At 35.5% G+C, this 23208-nt stretch overlaps 1 protein-coding gene across 8 annotated transcripts in view; it reads left to right on the top strand.

The window, feature by feature from the left end:
* The window catches only part of LOC145292188 (oxysterol-binding protein-related protein 6-like), a 311645-nt gene that overhangs the window by 253297 nt on the left and 35140 nt on the right, over positions 1-23208 (top strand). For all 8 annotated transcript variants that reach the window (XM_080138481.1, XM_080138486.1, XM_080138483.1 and 5 more), the window contains one exon: positions 4551-4684. In XM_080138481.1, the coding sequence (XP_079994607.1) occupies positions 4551-4684 (134 nt within the window). The remainder of the gene's footprint in view (positions 1-4550; positions 4685-23208) is intronic.

Here is a 23208-nt window from a genome sequence, read left to right on the forward strand (position 1 = left end):
CATTAACTTTTATAAATTACATACACCACAATCCACATGGCCCACATTTATTGCTTCATTACGGCGAGTAGGTAAACACACATTGTTTATAACTAGCCGTCAACCAGTTGGTTGTGCTTCCTACTTTACTGGCATTTCTTCTTTTTCAGTAACACCTTTGTCTTCTTTTTCAGTGCCTTTTTTCTTTTTCCTCCTTAGCTTCTGCCTCATTTTATTTTTTCTTTGATGTTTGCTTCTATGTTTTCTTCTTTTTCTTCATTTCTATCTTTTTCTTTTTCATCAGCTTCTTCTTCTATGTAAAACTTAAACAATTTCTTACCTGAAGCTTAAGGGACAAGCTATTATTTGATTATCGGATTTTTCAGATATCTTTCTATTCAATGGTTTGAATGCTTCAATATTCCTTTCGGTTCTTCCTCTAAATATTGGCACGAAATATTGAAATTGGTCAAAATGCATTATGTACATAGATATATATTACAGGCACAGTTTGCACATTGCTTAATGGCGTTCCTAGCTTAACCAGGTTTTCGCATTCAGTAATGGAACCTAATTGGACATTTTAAGAAATATTTCAGTACTACAAATGTGATTATTAGTTTCTTTAAAGGACATATACTTTTACACATTAAGCATATTTTCTTGAATAGAATCAGTTAACATGCCAAATCGTCTTCAGGATCTTAGCATTTAACAAATGGGTACTTAGGTGGATTACAGGCTATATTGAAATACAAACTTTATTAATTATTGACCCAGTCTTAACATGGAAGGCACCTAACAATTCAAAAAACAATATTTACCATATGCACTTTGATTTTACTTAAGCAAAATATGTAAGCTATACCATGGTCCATATTATGTGCATGTACAAAACACATTGTGATATAACATCTACACCAACACAGTGGACACTATGATGGTCATTGCTGTCCTTTTACACTTAATGACCGTGGCAAATAATTAAGGCAGCCAGTGTCCACAAGCAACCACCTCAATATAACGTAAACTAACAGTGCTATGCAAGTAACCGCCCTAAACCAACACTAATTGCCAGTAACCACTCGTACCAACAATGACAGGTAGGGGATTCCGCCAGACAATACACGACAGAAGTCATATGCTTTCATTTTGGCCACTGTCACCAGTGCCTGCAATTTTCTTGAGCTTATAATGGCTAACACTAGCAACTGCTGCCATCTCTCTGCATTAATTTTTTTAGCTGTTTATCCATAATAATTTATGTGACTCGCATACAATAATGTACTAGATAATCATAGGGGACTTCACTGCAGCTGTTTGGACTTTGAATCATATTTTCACTAGGAAACAACGGTACACAAGTCGTGTGTGTGTGTGAGAGTGAAAGTTTTTATGTCACATGCGTACTTTCATGTAAGACTAAAGCTGAGTTAAAAAGTCACTTCATGCACACAGACGCCCAATGCTTAACTGAAGAGATGGCAAACTTCTGTCAAGAAGTAGCCGGCATCATATATATATATGACGATCAAACTACAACTAAATAACACAAAACATTTATTATAAACTGTTTAAAACATAGTTATGAAATTTGGATATACAGTGTATTTATACCTTTGCTTTCCACCATGCACAGAAACACATAAAAATACACACATACACAGTATTTCAAAAAACTGTAATACATTGAAGCATTAGTAAACTGCTTTGATGTTAATGTAGTTGTGATAAAAAAAAGAACTTTCACTTTTATTCATCCTTCTTTTTCTCCTTAGCTATAGAATTAATAATAGGGTAGTCTAGACTCTCAAGTAGGGCAGGTCTAGTCGAGGAGATGGAAAACTTTGAAATAATAACAATTCATTCTCCTCTAGCATCCTCCGACCACTCCGTTGTATCAGTTAAGATAAAAATGAAATGTAATAAGTCCCCAGACGTACCCCCTCCACCGTACTGTATACCGATACTTTAAGGCTGACTGAGATAGCTTCCGTACATTCATATCTGATTTACCTCTGCACTCCATGTTTAAAAAGGAAGTGTCCTCTATAGTATCAGATCTGACCGAATGGTTAATTGTAGGCATAGACCGATTCATACCATCTAAAGAATTCCAACAAAAACCTAACAGCCAGCCATGGTTCTCCCCAGAATGTGCTACTGCTATCGCGCACAGAAATCACTTTTTCTATAGCTACCAACGTAATAGATGTACTGAAACTAAAGCTGCTTTCAGGTCTGCCAGCAACCACTGTAAAAGAGTAATAAAAAATGCAAGAGAGCTATATGCCCAGTCTGTTAAATCCAAGGTAGCTGATCAGCGGCTTGGTTCCCACCAGTTTTGGCAAATAACAAATAGGATCCTGAACAGAAGTGTGCGTTCTATCCCAACTATTATCAATGGACCAGAGGTTATCTCGTCAGCGTCAGACAAGGCGAAACTATTTGCAAAGAACTTTACAGCTAATTCTACCCTATGCGACGAAAGCCATCAACTCCCCATATTTCTTCCTATAACACAGAACACGCTAGGTAACATACAAATATCCGTGCATGAGGTCGCCAAGCTAATCAAGAACCTTGATTCCAGTAAAGCAACTGGCCCTGACGGCATCCCAATTATAGTGTTAAAAAAGCTTCAACCAGAACTTGCTCCCATACTTACGAAACTATTTAAGTGCTGCCTTAAGAAGAAGTGCTTTCCGACTCCCTGGAAGACCTCAACAGTTTGCCCTGTATTTAAGAATTCAGGTGATAAGTCATCTCCCTCTCAGTACAGACCAATAAGTCTCCTGTGTGTTATGAGTAAGTTGCTGGAATCCATATTAAATAGAGAAATAGTCAACCACCTCAGCAGAAACAACCTTCTTAGTGACACACAATATGGTTTCCGCTCTGCAAGATCTACCGCAGATGTGCTAACGGTTATATCTCACAGGATTAGTGAATCTCTTGACAAAGGCTTCCTTTCTAGGGAAATTGCTCTTGACATATCAAAAGCCTTCGACAAGGTATGGCATAAGGGTCTACTTCACAAGATTTCCAACTACGGTATAACTGGAAATGTTTTCTCAATCATTAAATCATTTCTCTCTGATAGGCTCATAAGAGTAGTGGTCGATGGACAAAAATCAGAGGTCTGCAGTATTAATGCTGGAGTCCCTCAGGGGTCAATCCAGGGCCCAACTCTTTTCCTGATCTACATCAATGACCTCCCTAAACAGATACTTAAATCATTCGTTGACATCTATGCTGATGACACGACCATCTATGGCAACACATCAAAGGCTGTAAATGACAAAGTTCTCTCTGATTCTCTCTCCTCTGATCTCGAGCGCGTGGTTCAGTGGGGGAAGACGTGGCTGGTTACCTTTAATGCATCTAAAACCAAACTCCTATCCTTACATCATCAATGCTCTGATTCCCATCTGGCATCAATTGGGATGGATTGCTATCGTCTGAGAGAGGCCCTGTGTTTTGACAAGCTTCTGGATTTGACCTTTACTCCTGATCTGAAATGGAACACGTACATCAAGTCTGTTGCCAAGGTCACTGGAAAGATGGTGGGATCCTTCTACCGCTCCAGAAGATATCTCACTACTGATGCAATTCTCTATCTATATAAAAGCCAAGTATGTCCAAGGATGGAATACTGCTGCCATATCTGGGCAGGAGCTGCTAAAAACAGCCTATCCTGCCTTGACAGAGTACAAAATAGACTTCGTGGCTTAGTGGGGGATGCCCTTTTCTCTACCCTGCAACTTCTCTCCTACAAAAGAGATGTTGCGAGCCTATCCTTGTTTTATCGTTATTTCCATGGCAGGTGCTCATCTGAACTCCAATCTCTGGTCCCCCCTCGCCAATCTTTCACGAGAAACACCCGTCTAGCCGAATCCACTGTGAAAAATTTCCCCCACTCTTTATCTGTGCCTAAATCAAAATGTGGATTCCATGAACAAAGCTTCTTTCTTAGAACTGCACGCCTGTGGAACTCTGTTCCTTCTGCCTGCTTCCCACCTGACTACAACTTGGATGTGTTCAAGTCCAACGTTAACAAATTCTTAATGAACCACCCCCTTAAGTAAACACTTCATCAAATCTCCACACTAATGTAATGTACTTGCAATAACCCTTATCCCTGAGTGGCTTCCGGACCTTGATAAGTGGTGACCACTGTGTAAAAAAAAAAAAAAATCCTTTTCTTGTTTTAAATCATCTTGGACTACTCCAGGCCATTGAATTTTTAGCAGTGTCACCTCATGTGAAGGATATTTGAAATTAGAAATGACACAATGGAGATGACCAGCTGACAGGGGCATATCATTTAATGGATTTAGTTATCAAAAGATCTCTTGAAACTAAAACGTTTTCATTTCTTTGTTAATTCTGAAATTATCAAAGCTCTTAACTAAAAACTGAATTTTATTTCAATTTCTATATTCATTTTTTCTTGTCTTTTATATAGCAAAACAAAAATTATGAAATATAAAAAAAATCACTTGTAATGTGTTCTATTTTCTTTTTTTATTCATTATGTTATGTTTTTATTTTCATTTTTTATTATGCAGTTCATGACATCTTAAAGTCACTAGTGAGAATGGTATCTACTGAGAGAGATCGCCTCAAGCAAGCCCTTGAGCAGAATGTTATGGCCCAGAACAATAGTAACAATATCAATTCTTTGAAAGACTCTATGGCAGAGGTGAGCAGATTTCTTTTTTTTTCTTTATCATATTTGTACTCATTTTTTTTCTTTTTTTTTTCCTTTTTTTTTTCATTGGGTAATTATTAATCAACCAAGAAACATTATTACCTAAACTGAAACTCTAAAAAAAATATGATGACAGTACAATCTAAAAATAAGCTTAAACCAGGCTTAGGGTCAAACAAATCCAACTTGCCCCTCCCTTGAGGCTTGCATTCACAAATATCCGTGGGCTTAGAACTAATTTAGCTGATGTTGAAGCATTTCTCCTAACAAATACCCTGGATATCTTAGCGCTAAGTGAGACTAACCTACACTCCTCCATCCCCTCTAACCACTTTAATATGCCTTGATATCTCCCACTCTGCCGTAAGGACTCTGACAGACACATGCACGGACTTGGAGTTTACATTCGTAACACCCTTCCCTTGACCAGAGAATCAACCTAAAATCGGATGATCAAGCCTTTATGTGCTTTAGACTTTGTGCTTTTAAACTTGCAACACAACATTAGCTACTTTTACTTTCTCTACCGCTCTCCCTCGACCCAAGACTGCACCATAATAAACAAAGTCTCTGACAGCATAGACACAGCACTCTCCCTCAACACTAGCACACAAGTACATGTATTTGGTGACTTTAATGCCCACCACAAAAACTGGCTTGGATTCTCTACTCACACAGATGCAACATAACTTCTCTATATCTCATTTCCTATCACAAATTGTTACGTTTCCAACCCGTTTCCCTGACCAGGAAGAACAATATGCATCACTTCTAGATCTGTTTTTGACCACATGATTGTATAACAAATGCCGACAGCCCACTTGGGAATGCTGATCATGCAGTGATAATGGTTGAAATCGTCCTAAACTCTAGAGCCAAAACTGAAGAGCCAGTGCTCAAAATGAGATATTATAAAAAGGCTGACTGGGAAGCCATCAAAGATCTTATTAGAGATGCCCCATGGAGAAATATTTTTTTTCTTCCTGTTGAACAGTGCGCAAACGAGATCACCGAATGGTTCAAAACTGCAATCGAAGTGCATGTTCCCATGCGGAAAATTTATAGTAAGCCCCACTATCCCCAATAATTTACTTCGACTTGCGCTACTGCCATTGCTCAAAGGCATACCACAGATTTAACCAACATAAGTCCAGTTCAAACAGACAAAAGTACATAGAAGCTAGAAGTAACGTTAAGAAAGAAATAGTGACAGCTAAGAGATGATTTACGGAAACCACTAAAAAACGCATCGAAGCACAAAAACTAGGAACTCGTGACTTCTGGAAAATCTACAACAGTGTAGTAAATAATGGGCAATCAACAATTCCCCCACTAACCAAAAATCATGAGGTTGTTTGCTCAGCAATTGACAAGGCTAACATGCTTGCCAGTTGGTTTGCCTCAAACTCCACACTGGACCCTTCCAACCACCCCCTACCTGACTTTCCTATGCGGACAGACGTCATGCTAGACAATCTGAAAATCACCCCTACTCAGGTGCATGCTATCATAACAAACCTTGACACTTCAAAAGCATGTGGACCTGATCTCATCCCAGCTATGCTATTAAAAAAGTGCTCAGCCGAAGTAGCTGCAGTTCTCTCCAAACTCTACAACAAATGCCTTAATGAATCTTGCTTTCCAGGCTATTGGAAAACTGCTTCTGTAGTACCAGTATTCAAGAATTCTGGTGAAAGAACTGACCCATTAAATTATCGCCCCATTAGCCTCCTACTTCTTGCCAAAATATTTGAGACCATAATTAACCATGCTCTAGTCCATCACCTTACAGATGCTAAACTTCTGACTGACCAACAATATGGATTTAGACAAGCCCGTTCCACGGCAGACATCCTCATTGTAATCTCTGAACGTATATACCATTCACTGGACAAAGCGGGGGATGGCAGAGTAGTAGTTCTAGATATATCCAAGGCTTTTGACAGGGTATGGCATGAGGGTCTCCTCAGTAAAATCAGATCATACGGTATCACTGTTTATCTGAGAGTACATCTTTCAAACTCCTTGGTCTAATGTTCACAGGAAACATGAGTTGGAACAATTACATTGAACGCATTGCCAGGGCCGCTGCGAGGGAGGTGGGCTCTCTCTACCTACCGTGCTAGAAAACTACTTACACCCGAAAGTATCCTGTACCTCTATAAGGCCACCATTCGCCCATGTATGGAGTATTGCTGTCATATTTGGGCTGGTGCATCTCTCGCTCCTTGACAAGGTTCAAAAGACAGTCGCCCTGATAGGCCCTGAACTAGCATCAAAGCTTCAGCCTCTGTCCCATCGACGAAACGTTGCATCCCTCTGCCTGTTCTACAAGTATTTTAATGGTGAATGTTCTGATGAACTGCAAGCACTTGTGCCCCCACGACGTGAACACCCTCGACAAACCCGGCAGGCTGCTAAATCACACCCCCACACTTTAGACATCCCTATATGTAAAAGATCTTTCTACTCCAATAGTTTCTTCCCCAAAACCGCTAGACTTTGGAATTCCATTCTAGGTCCCTGCTTCCCCAACTGTATTGACATGCAGAAGTTCAAGTGCAACATGAACTGATATCTTGCTGCCCAAATCCCTACATAGTACCCCAGTAGTTGTTTCCCCTGATAGTAGCCCCCTACACCAAAGTGGCAATGTGCCTTGTTTGGGGTGAAAATGTAATAAAAAAAATTAAAAAAAAATTATTAATGTGCAGAAGAATGGTTGTGCTTGGCTGTTAGACATTCCTTTAGAATTTTTCTTCTTGCAAATGTTAAAGATTATAGGCTGAGAATAATTATAACTGATGTGGTATATAAGACCAAAAAGAATTATAGAAGATGTAGTAGATAAGGCTTAAAGTAATTAGAGGAGAGATGTTGGATGAAGCTAAAAAATAATTATAGAAAACATGGTACATGAGATAGAAAATAATCATAGGAGATACAGATTAGGCTGAAAAAAATAATTATAGAAGATATGGCTTTTAAGGTTATTAAGACCAAAATGATGATTGGTGGTTGTAGAGTTGGAAAGCTCTCCAAAAGAGGAATTTCCTCTCCTCAGTTGTGAAAAGAGAGTCTGGTGTAACTCAATTTTTTGTATGTGTATTCAGTATGATAATGTATAGAAGTGAAACTTGGCCAATGAGGATTGAGGCCACAGAGAGAAATGATGTGAGTCATACGCTGGATGTGTAGTGTTAAAAACAGGCTTAGATCTGATGACCTCAGAGGACCATGTAGAGAGATGTGTGCAGAATATGAGACCTTCTTGATATGGTAACATTGAAAGCATGGATGAGAGCGCTTGAGGTAATAGGTGTAAAACAGTTTAGATACTAGGTTCAGTTCATAGGGAAAAGTGAAAGAAAAACATGGAAAGAAATGATTAGATGAGAAAGAGGCATAAAACCTGAACTAGGGATAGTTTAGTTTGGAAGTTTGTTTTTAAAAGCCATCAGATGTATGCAGCATGTAAAATTGGCATTTAACTAATGATTACAACGATGATGATGACAATCAAATAAGCATTAGGCAAAATTGAATAACTTATGTGAAGATCCTGCTTAAAATTTGGGCAGTAAAAACCCAATTAAAGTTAATGATGGCATAAAAGAAGATTCCTGAATATAATGAAAAGTGTTCTGAATGAATATGAATAAATACTTTTGTTTTTACAGTCTTATGAGAAGCTGGTCATGTTATAATTATGATATCTGAAAATTTTTGTACTTGTTTAACAGGAAATCACTTGACTCATAACCTGTCAGGTGAAGGCAAGAAAAGTTGACTACATGTTATTTAATATTTGTACAGAGTGCAAATTGCATTTCTTGAACTGCAGGTGTTGCACCTAGTTAAAATAACCGGACCATTGGAGAGACTGTTTTTAACTGCTGCTGTTGCTTCTTTGTTTTTCTACTTTATGTAGTAAACACATTCTTCTTGTTTCATTTTCTCAAAATAAATTATTTCAAACAAATTTTTAAACTCAACCTTTAATTATTTTTGCATGCAAATGTATAAAATGTGGACAAAGGCACCCAAAATCTTCAGAAATTAAAACTAACATTCTTATATCATGAGAATTTTCATTGTCTAGTTATCATATAATCCATAGATAATAATCAATACGAATGATAGAATATGACAAACAGTAGCAGTGATTCTGAAAATGAAATGCCTGCTAATGAAAACATGTTTACTTAGTGACACAAGCCTAAATTTTGCTCAGTGAGTAAAGATATCTTTAATTGCTGTAGTGTTCTAACACTCGTTCTTATAATGCTCACACACTTTAATATTTATCCAAGCATGCATACAAGCTTTCTAACCATTTAAACTTTAAAATATGTATTACAGCTATGACAACATTTAGCAGCTAAATGTTGTGCTTCTTAAATTATAATGTTAAATGAATAGGTTTTCCACTATATGCATATTACATCAATTAAAATAGTTGAAAGACTACACGCATGAGCATCCATGTTACAAGCAACTAATGTTTTGGTGTTAGGGGTTTATATACTATTATTTCCAGCTTTTAGATGGCTTATTCACCTTGCCATTTTTTTGTATAAGATATTTTGCTTATCTTCAAAAATCTTTCTAGGTTTTGGAATTTTTGGTGGTTGATGATATGTATTATTCAGACTACTGTTCTTGAGTGTTATTCTCACAATGTTTCGGACAATGTACTCTGCAAACTTCTTCAGGTATATCATGTCAAACTCATGACTCTTTCTATTTAACCCAGGAATCTGTGTAGTATTTTGAATAGAACTCTTTATTTCATCCACAGAGGTAGTTTGCTCTTGTTCCATCCACCATGACCGGATAAATCTTAATTGGCAGTTGTATTCTTAATATTGCCCACACTATGGATTGAACCATCAACCTGCAGAAGACTCACTTAGAATTGATTATATTTCACACTTTATCCATTATGCCATGGGTTATCCCTGTGGATTAAATAAAGGGTTTCATTCAAAATCCATATAGATTACTGAGTTTGAGAAAATACAGCTGAAGATGTTTTGAGGTAACATTGGCTGAAACATTGTGAAAATAATCTGAGATGAGAACAGTAGTCAAAATAAATTTTTTAAAAAATCCAAATCTTTTCGTTTTTATCAGTAACCCTTTTTTTCTTTTTTTTTTTTTCTTTTTTTTTTTCAATGTCATTTTGGTTCAGATTTATTCATCTAAGCAAACCTCAAAATCAGTTAAATGACTCTTAAATCTACTAAACATTATAAGACAGATGTTTGTACCTGTTATGTAAGTCAAGGGAGTGTCACCTCTAAATGTTAACTGACCCACCAACTGCAAAAGCATTCCATACTCACCTGCTGCTGCTGCTTCTACTACTATTACCGCATATTATTACAAGAAGGTGTTTGTTTTGTTTTGTTTTTTGTTTTTTTTTCTCCTTCTTGACACTTACCTTACATTTCTATTTGTTCAAACTTTATTCTTACTTTAATGGTTTCTCGGTGAGTGATATTTTTATTTAGTACTCAAATAAATCTGAACTTATACACACATTATATACATATCATCCATTATTTTATGATTCTATATCAGCTACTTTTTAATTCATTTTAATTTTTGCTTTGTCATCATTGTCATCGATTTTATGTATGTTTTACATGCTGGTGTTGTATCTAAAAATATTTCCTTAATGAAGAAATTTCAGATTTGTCTTCATAATAATTAAAGTAAAAAATATATTCAGATTAAAATTTCAAATTCACTCAACATTTCAATAAGTTGTATTTTTAAATTATTTTACTTGGTTTTAATCTTTTTCTCTTTTTCAAAGTAAGTAATCTATACTTTCTCTTTTCAGTATAAGTTGTTTAACTGATTGTTTTGAATTTAACACATACCATTCTTTGATTAGACTACACACTAACACAAAAATTTGTGCAATACTTTATCAAGTTTTTTTTTCTTAACTTTTCAAAATAAGGAGAATCTTTATTTAAATTTAAGAAAACATTTCATTAAGAAAAAACATTTCTTTTGTCATCTCTCATCATTAGCGGCATATTTTTAGATGTAAATGACTGCTTTTTTTCCAATCGGTTAGTCGGGCACATTTTTTTTTTCTTCAATGAATCTATGGGGTAAAATTGTTTTTTTTTTATTTGGTTTTATTGGTCTGTCATGCTTGAGTTTAAAATAGAATTTTTCTCAGTCTGTTTTGAGTTTAAAATAGCAGTTTTGTTGGTCTGTCACACTGAAGTTTAAAATAGCATTTTCATTGCTGAAGTTTAAAATAGCGTTTTTATTGGTCTGTCATGCTGAAATTTAAAATAGCATTTTCGTTGGTCTGTCACACTGAGGTTTAAAATAACATTTTCGTTGGTCTATCAGCCTGTCATACTTGAGTTTAAAATGGCATTTTGGGAGTATTTTAAGAATAATTGTTCTTGTTTATAAAATGCATCAGTATTTTTGGTTGGTTGTGTTGATGTAAATAATTGAAAACATTGAAAATCTGTTCACCAAAATTTTATTGGTTGAGGACCCTATGTGAGGTGGAATAATTTAATTTTATAGCATGAATCAACTGTTTTCAATCATTTTAAATACTGCTTTCAAATTGTTGGCAGTAAATGTTGAGATATTTGAGGGTTTTTCAACTGCATGTTCTTATGTTAGGCATTTTTCATAGAAAATATTTTGAGAAAAATTTACTCTCCTAAAATTACACATACATATAATAACTAATACAGATATAATATATATATATATATATATATATATATTTACATATATATATATATATATGAGAGATCTGGCATTGCCTAGGTTCCTGGAAAAGAAAATAGTATGGTTAAAAAAAAAATAACATGCTTCTTGTAAATTGCTCTCCCTCACGCTTGCACACATCACCTTCTAAACACATTTCTCCTGACTGCTTGTCTGTAATTCTTTTTTAACTGCTTGAATCTAAAGAAAGAAAGAAAACAATTAGCAACCAATTGTTTGACATAGTTTCAGTGTTGTTATATGAATATTTATTAGTAAGAATGAATGAAAGTAAGCTTTTTTTTTTATATTCTATGCACTAATTTGGTTTTTGTCTTGATTGCAACAGAATGAATATTAGAGCATTTGTTTCTTCGTAACCAGCTCAGAATGAAATCTTCCCATCTCCCACCAGATTAGCTTCTATATTCTTATTTGGTACTTATGCATTCGTTAAACCAGAACTCGATGTTTGCTCGGCTTTCTCTGGAGCATGACGTCAACAGCCAAATTATGCTGAGCATCGCCAATGAAATAACGCTATGTAAAAGAAAATAGCAAAATTTTTAATGTAGAAACATCAACAGGAAAAAAAAAAAAAGAAAAACCAATAATTTTTTAATTTTCATTGTGTGAAGAAAAGTTTTGGGGGGGGGGGGTGTCAAATAATTTTTAAGGAAAATTTTTTTGTTTCAAATGAATAAGAGTTAGCAATTTTTTTTTTTTGTCCAATAAATAACAACAAAAGTGGGTTTGGGGGGGGGGCAATTTGACTGGGAGTAGTTGGAATATTTTTTTTCCAATGTCAGGAAAATTTCCTTAGGAAGATGTTTTTTCCTCAGACTTTTGGGCAGCATCAGACAACGGCAAAGTGGATGGAGAAAAGGTAACAGATATGTAAGGAAGCTCTTCACCAACCAAGTAGCTTTTGGCAATGAGAGTTAATATGGAGACAAACAGATTGCTACCAAGTTTTTTGGCCTCCACATAAACTCTAAAAAATAGGTGTCCAAAAGCTCCCGACTAATTTTGCATTTTTGTTTGTTGCACTGTTTGGTTTCCTTCCACATTCGCTTTACATGATTTGTACTTGTCTGCGTTTCAGGATCTACGAAGTGAAGGCTGTGGTTCACCATTCAAGGATGATGCTACTCTCCTCCCACTTTGCTACATGCCTTCCAACAGTCTGATATGACCGTGGTCCTTGGCAGAATTTATTTCTTTTTTATTAGTGGAAGGGTTAGGGTTTCTGTATTCTAGTCCAGATTGCTGTCCACCGTTGACATTTAACATTCCCACATCAGTAATGCTCCCTCGTTTTGCTAGGATGCACTCATGGTCGCAGGTTGCACATTTTATTGATTTTGCCATTAGTTTCTACCATTAACAAAAAATCAACTACAGCATCCAGTGTCTGGAACTATTGGGCAAGGATGGTTAAATTCATTTTTTTAGATTTTCTTTACTCTTCCTGAATTGCATGTAAGAAATGGTGCAATTTTTTTTATTTCTTCTTCCAATTAGTATCTAAATTCTTGAGCATATGCATGCCTTTTGAATTGAAACTCAGCGCATGGCGTTGTGATTGGCTGATTGCCATGTTACATCAGACAGCAGCTAAACCTGAGCTGTTTACATGATGTTCCACAGAAAACTGAGCAAAAGCTGAGTTGTGTCTGATTCAAAGAATGCACAAGTACCTCTTACTTTTACATTTTATAAGTAATTTTAGCATTGACTAAATAACAGGAAGTGTCAGTAGAATGGCATTTATTAAAATCATTTTTCATAAATTTATAGTCTTCAGACAGACGAAGGCTCATGTGTAATCCTGATCCAAGCCTAAGACCCATATTACAATTTCAATCCTGACTTTTTTTTTCTGGTTTATAATTTTAAATATATAAATTAAATAAAGTTGTCTATCTTTTTTCATAGATTTCAGGTGCGAATGCAGACCCCACAATATTCTTATACTCTTTTTTATAGAAATGAAACATATTTATCCAAGTACACTCGATATTGTATATTTTGGAATATATTTCATTATGTGGGTCCATCTCAAAAACACTTTAAGGAATTTATGATATATTTTATGTTGCAACTTGAACCAAAAATGGTTGAGTTTGATCAAGCAATGTATTAATAAAATGGTATTAATAAAAAAATTCATGTTTGTGTATCATACGATCAAATTTGGTTGATAATTTAATGTCCTCACTTTTTTCCTCTTCATCTTACAATCTTTTTAAACATTCAATCTAGAGAAGAGAATAAATTAACCGTTTATGAAGAAGAATGCAAATCTAATCTCCACTTTCCAACCATACATTGTAAATAATGAAATATATATTGAGATCAAATGAGATTTAAAAAATAATAATGCTAACCAAAAAACTGTACTTGAAAAAAAATAGACATCTTCCCATGAATGTTAACTTTTAAAGTGTATTCAGGAATAATATCTAGGAAAGAAATTTTTCATTAATATGATAGAAAACTTGTTCAAACACACATTATTTAATCACAAATTTTTTAGCAATGAAAGATATCGAAATAATACTTCACCATCCAAATGTTTTTTGGAACTTTCCTGAAAGAAGCCCCTATAATAGAATGAAGTATTTCAAAAAAGCATAAAAATGCAAATCTATGAACTTAACCTGTTATTTATGTTTAAGTGAGAAACTAGAGATGACAGAAGAAAATTATTATATCCATGACATTACATTGTAGACTCAATTTCCTCTAGTCTGGCTCTCTCATATATATATATATATATATATATATATATAATCCATATGGATTAATATTAAAGCATATAAACCCCATTCTTTTTAAGATATATAAATTATATAATGGTAAGTTCTAAGCAAATTAATGATTTAATAAATTTAAAGGGGAGAGAAACCTATAAAATCAAAAGGTGGTATGAATGAAATCTTCCTTGATCTAATGGAAGAGGGAGTGAAGAACAACAACAATGACAGCCAGATGGCACCTTCCACTCAAATCATCCTGGCCTCGACTCCCTAACAATTGACAGCAAGCAGTGAGTTGACTCTGCTCATTAACTCACCAATTAAAAAAACCCCCAAAAAAACACAACTCCTGAAAGACTTCTATTCTTTCATGCAAAACATATTTGACAACGATCAGGCAGAGATTGGCCACCATTCAAGAATGTAGAAAAGAGATTTGCCCTTGTTTGGTGTTTATCATCACAAAACAAAAAACAAAATAAGGGTTGTTTTTGACTCCAGTGCACATGGAGTATCCTTAAACAGTGCTCTCTTAACCGGACCGGATTTTAACAATGACCTCAGAGGAGTACTGGTCAGTTTATGTAAAGAAACTGTGGCACTTATGGCTGACATTGAACAAATGTTTTTCTGCTTTCTTGTGACATCAGAACACAGGAATTTTCAGTAATTCCTGTGGCGTAAGGACAATGACCTTTACAGGGAAGTAATTGAATACAGGATGAAAGTCCATGTATTTGGCAACAGCCCTTCACCTGTAGTGACAACATACTGCCTCAGGAAGTCTGTTGGGGAACAACACCTTGATTGCAGCCCTCATTACTCAATTTGTGAACAGATTTTTATGTTGATGATGGGCTGAAAGTGGTGCCCATTGTAGCGGATGCCATTTCCTTGTTGAAGCAAACATAAAATAGCCTCCAACAAGAAAGAGGTTCTGGATGCTTTCCTTACTAAGGACCTCACCAGTGATACCTGTGCAATGTAGCCTGGGACTTGATTGGGACCCTAGAAGTGACTGCTTCACCTATAGTGTTGCCCAGGGGAAAAAAACATCAATAGCTTCTACGATTCCCTTGGGTTTGTGGCACCTGTAATCATCCAGGGCAAATTTATCTTGAGTTGATGTCTGGAAAGTTTGATTGCGATCTTTCCTTACCACCTCAGAAAGAACAACTTTGGACTGTTTGGCGTGATTCCTTACAGGAATTACACAACCTCCAAATACCAAGGACATATACCTTAAAACCGCCAACTTCAGCATCCTTCAAACAGTAGACTACCTAAGAGTTACCTACCTGATGGTACTTGTGAGGTGGGTTTTATCATGAGTAAAACTAAGTTGGCACTATATCCTGAAACTTTCAGTACCTCGACTGGAACTATGTGCATGCGTTCTAGCAGTAAAATTCACTGATATGATTTTCTTAGCTGTACATGCCGATTCGACTATTTTTTTCACAGATAGTAGAGTTGTTCTGTTTTATAAACAATGAGCAACATTGCCTTTATGTTTATGTCAGCAATCAAGTGTGACGTATCCGCCAATCATCACAACCCACACAGTGGAATTATGTATCTACTAATAGGAACCCAACCGCCAGTGGAACCAGATCGATTCCTGCCACCAAACTCTTGACTGCAGCCTCGTTTAATGGTCCACTGTTTCTGTTGAAACCCACCTTCAAACTTTCTGATCCGGAATCCTATGACCTTGTTGATCTTGTGATAGACGTTGAAGTCTGTCCTATGGTGGCATCCTTTGCTTCACACTGCTCCTCTTTGTCGCTTGGTTTGGATCACTTCACAAGGTTCTACACCTGGAAGGATCCACATTTCCCAGTCATTTCACAAGGACAACAGAATAAATGATTGCAAAGAATGGCACTACTAAAAAACACCCCTGTCAATGGAAGCACTAGCACAATCGGTGAATGTAATCATCCAGTCAGTGCAAAGAGACATATGCCCTGGAATTCTCCTGCTTAACTGAATGTGGAAAACCTTCTCATCTTATCTGGGAAGCACTATATAGCAACCTTGCTTATTAAACATCACCATCAACTGATACGCCACCAAGGCCGCTACTTCACAGAAGATGTAGTCCATTTTGCCGGCTTCTAGATTGTTGGCATGTTTGCGCTTTGGCTCATCACATCACATCCAACCAGAGGAGGCTTAGCCGACAACAAGAGGTGGGCTGCTATATTTACATGCATGACCACAAGGGCAGTTCATATTGAAGTCTTGGAGTTATTGGATGCCTCCAACTCGATAAATGCTCTTCGCTGTTTCTTCTTCATTCAAGGTCACGCAAAAATTATCTGTTTGGATCAAGTCTCCAATTTCATCGGAGCAAGGAAAGAATTGGGCATAAATTCAAACCTGAATACCAGGGAAATGAATTAACACCTTGCTGACCATGGTTGCACCTGGCTGCATATGGGTGGAGTGTGGGAGCGAATGATAGGAGTAACAAAAAGAATTCTTAATTGTCTGCTGCTTCACCATGGTAACAGCAGAATAACTAATAAAGTGCTCACCACCTTTCTGGCTGAGATTGCTGCTATTATCAACATGCCGCTTATTCCAGTTTTTTCAAACTCAGAGAATCACATTTTGTTAACACTTTCCATACTCCTCACTCCAAAGATAGGACTTATTTTCAAGCAATTTTGATCAAAAAGACATATCCAGGCGATAATGGCGACATTTTCAGCACTTAGCGCAAATGTTTTGGGACCAGTGGAAAGGCCAATACCTGCCCCTTTTACAAGCCTGAAGCAAATGGACTTCCCACGTTTCAAACTTGAAGCCTGGCAATTTGGTCCTTTTAAAAGAAAAGGACTCTAAGAGAAACCAATGGCATTTGGGATTGATCACATGAGTTATCTCAAGCAAAGATGACCAAGTCCGACAGATTGAAATAAAAGTTTGTAAAAATGATTCTAGTAGACTTGCAACTCTTTATTCCCTTTTGCAATGGTATTTTTTTATCAGGTACAAATTTACTTGTCACCATTTTTTTCATATTTTATTAAATTTAAATGCGTTTGTTTTTCTCTTTTATGGGTCCGAGTTATTTGGCTGCCTGAGCAAGATCTCAATTAACATTTTGATGAAAGCAGCACATATATATCAACATGTTAAATATTACTAATACTGGAAATACTGCTATTAAGATTATGCTGAGCAATCCTTTAAGCTCTAATTCAAATTCTTTAAAAACAATCCCGAAAAAACCTATTAGATAAAAGAAAACATTATGGTTGTATCTAGTGTTAGGATGATTCCTAAATTTTTTCCAATTCCAGGAAAATATTGATTAACGATTCCGATACCAAATACGATTCTGATTCCCGTGGAATTGTTGTTTTGAAATATACCATTATATAATCGAAAGTTTTTGTGTAGCAAAAAAATTTGGTACAATGAAAAAGTGGAAATACAATTAAGGGAATTTCGAAAATGATTTGATTTTTTTTCTTAAAATTTCTTTCATTGAAGATAAAAGTCAAAACAAATATTTTAATCATGAACTAAATATGCACCATAAAATTAATAACAATGAATTTCAGGAGTTATTTTATATATTAAAAAATATAAAGAAAGTCATGATTAATTCAACAAAAATGCAATAACATCAAATTTCAAGGGGAATAACATGTTTTGTTCATTTTTTGATATTCATTTTTTGTTTTATTTTCCCTTTGTCTTCGATAACTCTTTAAAATTTAACTTTTTTGCAGCTTCGATTCCTAACTGATTTTTATTCCACTTTCTAAAATATTCTTATTTCTAAATGAAAATTAAAAATATCTAAATCTTTGATTAAATTTTTAGCCTTTTATATTCAATCGTCTCAAATTATTCCTATTTGACTTTTTAAAAAATATTTTTAACAATAATAATGTTATTTTTTAAATCTAAATAAATTGGTTTATTTCTATATTTTTATTATATAATTATATACTTATCGTCCTTTAATATTTATTATTTAATGTCTTAATTTACCTCTTTATTACTATATAAAAAGTAAATTTTTGGTAATTCTTTATTTCTATTGTTAAATAAGTCATTTATTGAACTTTCGAAATCGCCTCCACCTTGATGCTGTTTCTGACAACCTTTTTATTTTTATTTTTTGTTAGGAGTTGGGAAACATTTATCTATGCTCACATCACGACTGTGATACCAGGCATCGGTGAATGTCGACCAAGCCCTGCAGTTCTTTAGTTGAACGGCTCTGAGTGACTAGTTAGTTTGCAAAATTAGGATTCAAAGGATTAAAAAAAAAAATAATAATAAATTTTTTATATTTTTTTTTGTTTGTTTTTGTTCTGCAAAGAAGTTCCGTGTTTTTTATGGATTTTTTCTTTTCTTTTTTCCTCTGGCCAAAAAAACCTGGCCAAACAAAAAATCCCCATCCAAAAAGAAAAAATGAACACAGCCAAGAAAAAAAAAAAAGTATCCCCCCCCCAAAAAAAAAAAGACACAGCAAAAAAATATCCACCAAAAAAATAAAACATAGCAAAATAATCTGAAAAGTGCAAAGTTCAAGCCAAAAAACAAAAAAAAAAAGGGCCACACACGCCAAACTTCTTTCCTTTTCGGAATAATGAATGCTCCCTCAAACGAACTGCGTACAACATCAGAGCCGATGCGTCTACATCTACCGAAATAATAAATTGCTTAAATTATTTATTTTAAAAACATTTACCATTAAAGTTTTTCCATTTTAAATTTCCGAGTTGTCCATTTGGTCTCATTTCATTTTCCGGTATGCTCGATCTGACTTTTTGATCAACTGTTGGGTCTCCAGAACGTCAGCCATATTTCATATTCTTCATTAGCTATTTACACAAGACATACATATTTTAATCATGATTTTCTTTAGTTCAAATGGGTAGAGCAAATAAACTTTTAATTCGAAATGACCCCTAATGTATAACATAAGAAACAGAAAAGAAACATTTATATATATTTTCTCATATAACCTCAATACACTTTCAAGCGATAAAAATTACCTGTAAAGTAGTTAATAAAATTCTTGTATATCATATTAAATATGTTATGAAAAGTTCTATGACGTTTTTATCATAAATTTTTGACAGCATTAATCTCACTTCAAACAAACAGTTCAACTTAAAAAATATGAAAGAATCGTAAATCTAAGGTATTTTTTAACGATGCGATTCCGATTCCCCCAAATACACGATTCTTACGATTAACAATTTCGATTAATCATCCCACCACTAGGTGTATCCTCCCTATAGTAATAACATAAAAGCAAATATACCTTAGAAATTTTTTTTTTAATAATTGAAAAATCGTTTAAATATCCACACGTATTAAATAAAAGCACATAAAACTTTTTATTCAACAATGCCTAATTTAACATAAATAATTACTTCTGATAATAGAAAAATTAAACAAGCTCAGCTAATTATTTCTGCATTATCAATTGTAATTGTCAGGACAAACAACGCTGTCCTCTACAGAATGATTTTCTATATACTAACATAGTATATTCTTGCACCATTAAAGAGCTAATTCCATACCTGACCATAAATACTGATTATTCACAAAGTATAAGCATGGCTTTTGAATCTTCCTCAATTATTCTTATCCACCATTTACCAGCAAATTATCATCCTACATTTCTTATCATAAATACCACTGATTTATGTACTCTTGAAGATAATACAGTCAGTACCATCAACCTTTCGCTAATATAATTTTATCCTCACAAAACCAATCTAACATGCCCCAAATTCCCCAAACTACCAGCTGCTGTAATATTAATCCCAACACAGAAAATATCTCCAACAATAATACTCTCATTGCTATACCAATTGACACTAAATTTGACTATCCTTATAGGCTCCACGTCCACTCAAATAGACGTATGCATCTCTAAACACATAAGCTCTTTTAATACCAATAATAAGAGGCTCCCTACATCTTTAACATTTCTTAAGAAAATTAAATCTACAAACATACCCTATACATTTGGGGGTCTATTCTTAAAAAATCAACCTCATGAGTTATGATCTAAATTTTATCAGTTATGCTTTTCCAGGGTTTTCATGATAAGATCTAAAAAAAAAAAAAAAAAAAAGGGTTGATAAATAAGAAAAATTAAATAATGTCATCATACAAGAAAAGAAGATACGAGGGGCGTGCTATAAGTAATGCCCCTGACCCACTTCCCGTTGTCTGATCTAGCTGAAATTTTGCATGTGCAGTAATTTATATCTCTACAGGCTATGTGGCAACTCTGAACTAATTGTGGTTTGTTTTACAGGTGTTTGAACTGAGTCAGGTGTGAAATGGAGTCTGTTGAATGTCGAGCAGTGATCCGGTTTTTGTATTTGAAAGGACGCACAAAACAGGAGACTTTTGATGAAATGTAGAACTTATGATGATAATGCCCCATCATATGACCTTGTAAAATGCTGGCATCGTGACTTCAAACATCGCTGGAAGTATGTGGAAACAGCTCCCAGACCTGGTCGCCCCCCCCCCCACACCCTTCTGCCATTGATGAGGCATCTTTCCGTCAAGTTGAGGCTGCCATTTTGGAAGATCGGCGCATTACTATTCGCCAAATAGCCCAAGATGTCAAGATTAGTACAGGGTCTGTGGAAACTATCATTCATGACCATTTGCATATGCATAAGGTGTCTGCCAGATGGATTCCCAGGTTTCTCACACCATTCCAGAAGCGAAAACGTGTCGAGTGCTCAAGGATAAATTTGGAGATGTGCCAAGAAGATGAGTCAAAGTTTTTCAAAAGACTGATTACACAGGATGAAACCTGGGTCCATCACTATGATCCAGAGAGCAAAGCCCAGTCAATGCAGTGGAACCACCTCCAAAGAAGGCAAGGGTGCAGCCCTCCGCTAGCAAAGTCATGCTCAGTCTTCTGGGACCAGGACGGAGTAGTGATGACAGATTTCCTGGCAAAGGGTACCACAATTACAGGAGCCTATTATGCTTCACTTTTGAGGAAATTAAGGGAAGCTATCAAAATCAAGAGGTGAGGCAAGATCAGCAAAGGTACTCTCCTGCAGGACAACGCTGCGGTCCATAACTCGCATGTCACCAGATCAGAAGCACGGACGTGGTTAGGAATTCCTTCCCCATCCTCCCTACTCTCCTGACCTTACACTCTCTGACTTTCACCTCTTCCCATGCATGAAGTTGTTTTTGAAAGGAAAGCGTTTCCCAGATGATGCAGCCTTGATTTCTGAAGTCACGTCGTTGTTGGAGGACCAACCTGGGGTGTTCTACAAAAACGGTCTTCAGAGCTGCATCAAACGATGGGAGAAATGCATAACTCTAGGTGGTTCCTATGTAGAGAAAGACTAATAACTGTGCCAAGTTTCGTTGCTCTACTGCTATGGGAAGTGGGTCAGGGCATTACTTATTGCACACCCCTCGTATAGCTATAACTAGTTTGTCAACCCAAATGATAGTGTGGCTACCGTAATATGATGGCCTAGCGACGACTATAATTTAGTCTGATGACGTCATGAACATCAGTCTGAAATTTGGTCACGTAGTACAATGGGGTAAGGAGTGGCTGGTTACTTTTAATGCATCTAAAACCAAGCTTCTCTCTTTACATCATCAACATTCTGATCCACATCTGGCATCAATTGAAATGAATGGCTCTCGTCTTCAGGAGGCCTCAAGTTTTGACAAGCTTCTTGGCTTGACCATTACTCCTGATCTTAAATGGAACACGTACATCAAATCTGTTGCCAAGGCCGCTGGAAAAATGGTGGGATCTTTCTATCGATCCGGTAGATATCTCACTGCTGATGCTATTCTCTATCTATATAAGAGCCAGGTACGTCCAAGGATGGAATACTGTTGCCAGCTGTGGGCAGGAGCTGCTAGAAAGGACTTGACCTGCCTTGATAGAGTTCAAAATAGACTTCGTAGCCTCGTAGGAGATGTCCTTTTCTCTTCCTTGCAACCTCTATCTCACAGAAGAGATGTTGCGAGTTTGTCTCTGATGTATCGTTATTTTCATGGAAAGTGTTCGACTGAGTTTCAATCTATGGTCCCCCCTCGCCAAACTTTCACAAGAAACACTCGTCTAGCTGTAAACACTATCAATAATTCCCCCCACTCTTTATCTGTGCCTAAACCTAAACGTAGATTCCATGAACAAAGCTTCTTTCTTAGAACTGCACGCCTGTGAAATTGTCTTCCGTTTTCCTGCTTTCCGGCTGACTACAATATGGTTGTCTTCAAGTCTAACATTAATAAGTTCTTGATGAGCCGTTCCATATAAGTTATCAAATTTACCAAATTTTCATTACTAATGATTACTATATTGTCCAATTTCTACTGTACACTCTTTAACCCTTATCCTTGAGTGGCCTCTTGGCCTTGATAATGTGGTGATGCCTATGTAAAAAAAAAAAAAAAAAAAAAAAAAAATCTCATGACTAAACCAGAAGTTGGTTTAAAGTTTTGGAGGGTTAAATAAATTTAAACATGCCGTCGAGATGTATAGTTCCAAAATGCCGAGGTAACTACAAAAATGAACCAAAAGTTACTGTGTTTTCATTTCCCAAAAAAAAAAAAAGGAAATAATTTACCAGTAATGCAATAAAAAGAAAGGATTTTACTCCATCTAACTATAGTAGAGTAAGTGTTAAAATGTTTGAGATATTTAAAAAAAAAAAAAAAAAAAAAAAAAAAACTTTTTTATTTTTATTTATTTTTTAGAACGTATTTTAAAATAAAAATGAAAGTATGTATATAAAAAATGAATTTTACATGTAATTTAAGTTATGTGCTGAAACAATAAATTATTTTTCACTTATCTTGCTTGCTAGGATCTATGGCGATGACATCATTTTTTAGCTGACAGACTATCTATGACGATGGTCACGATGATAGTTCCCCACCTAAAATCACTAATCTTATTAATAACACCTATCCAGCAACACCATCCCCATTTTGATAATCCTC

This window comes from Euprymna scolopes, chromosome 13, assembly GCF_053919585.1.
Source record: "Euprymna scolopes isolate OS-2025 chromosome 13, ASM5391958v1, whole genome shotgun sequence".
Taxonomy (NCBI): domain Eukaryota; kingdom Metazoa; phylum Mollusca; class Cephalopoda; order Sepiida; family Sepiolidae; genus Euprymna; species Euprymna scolopes.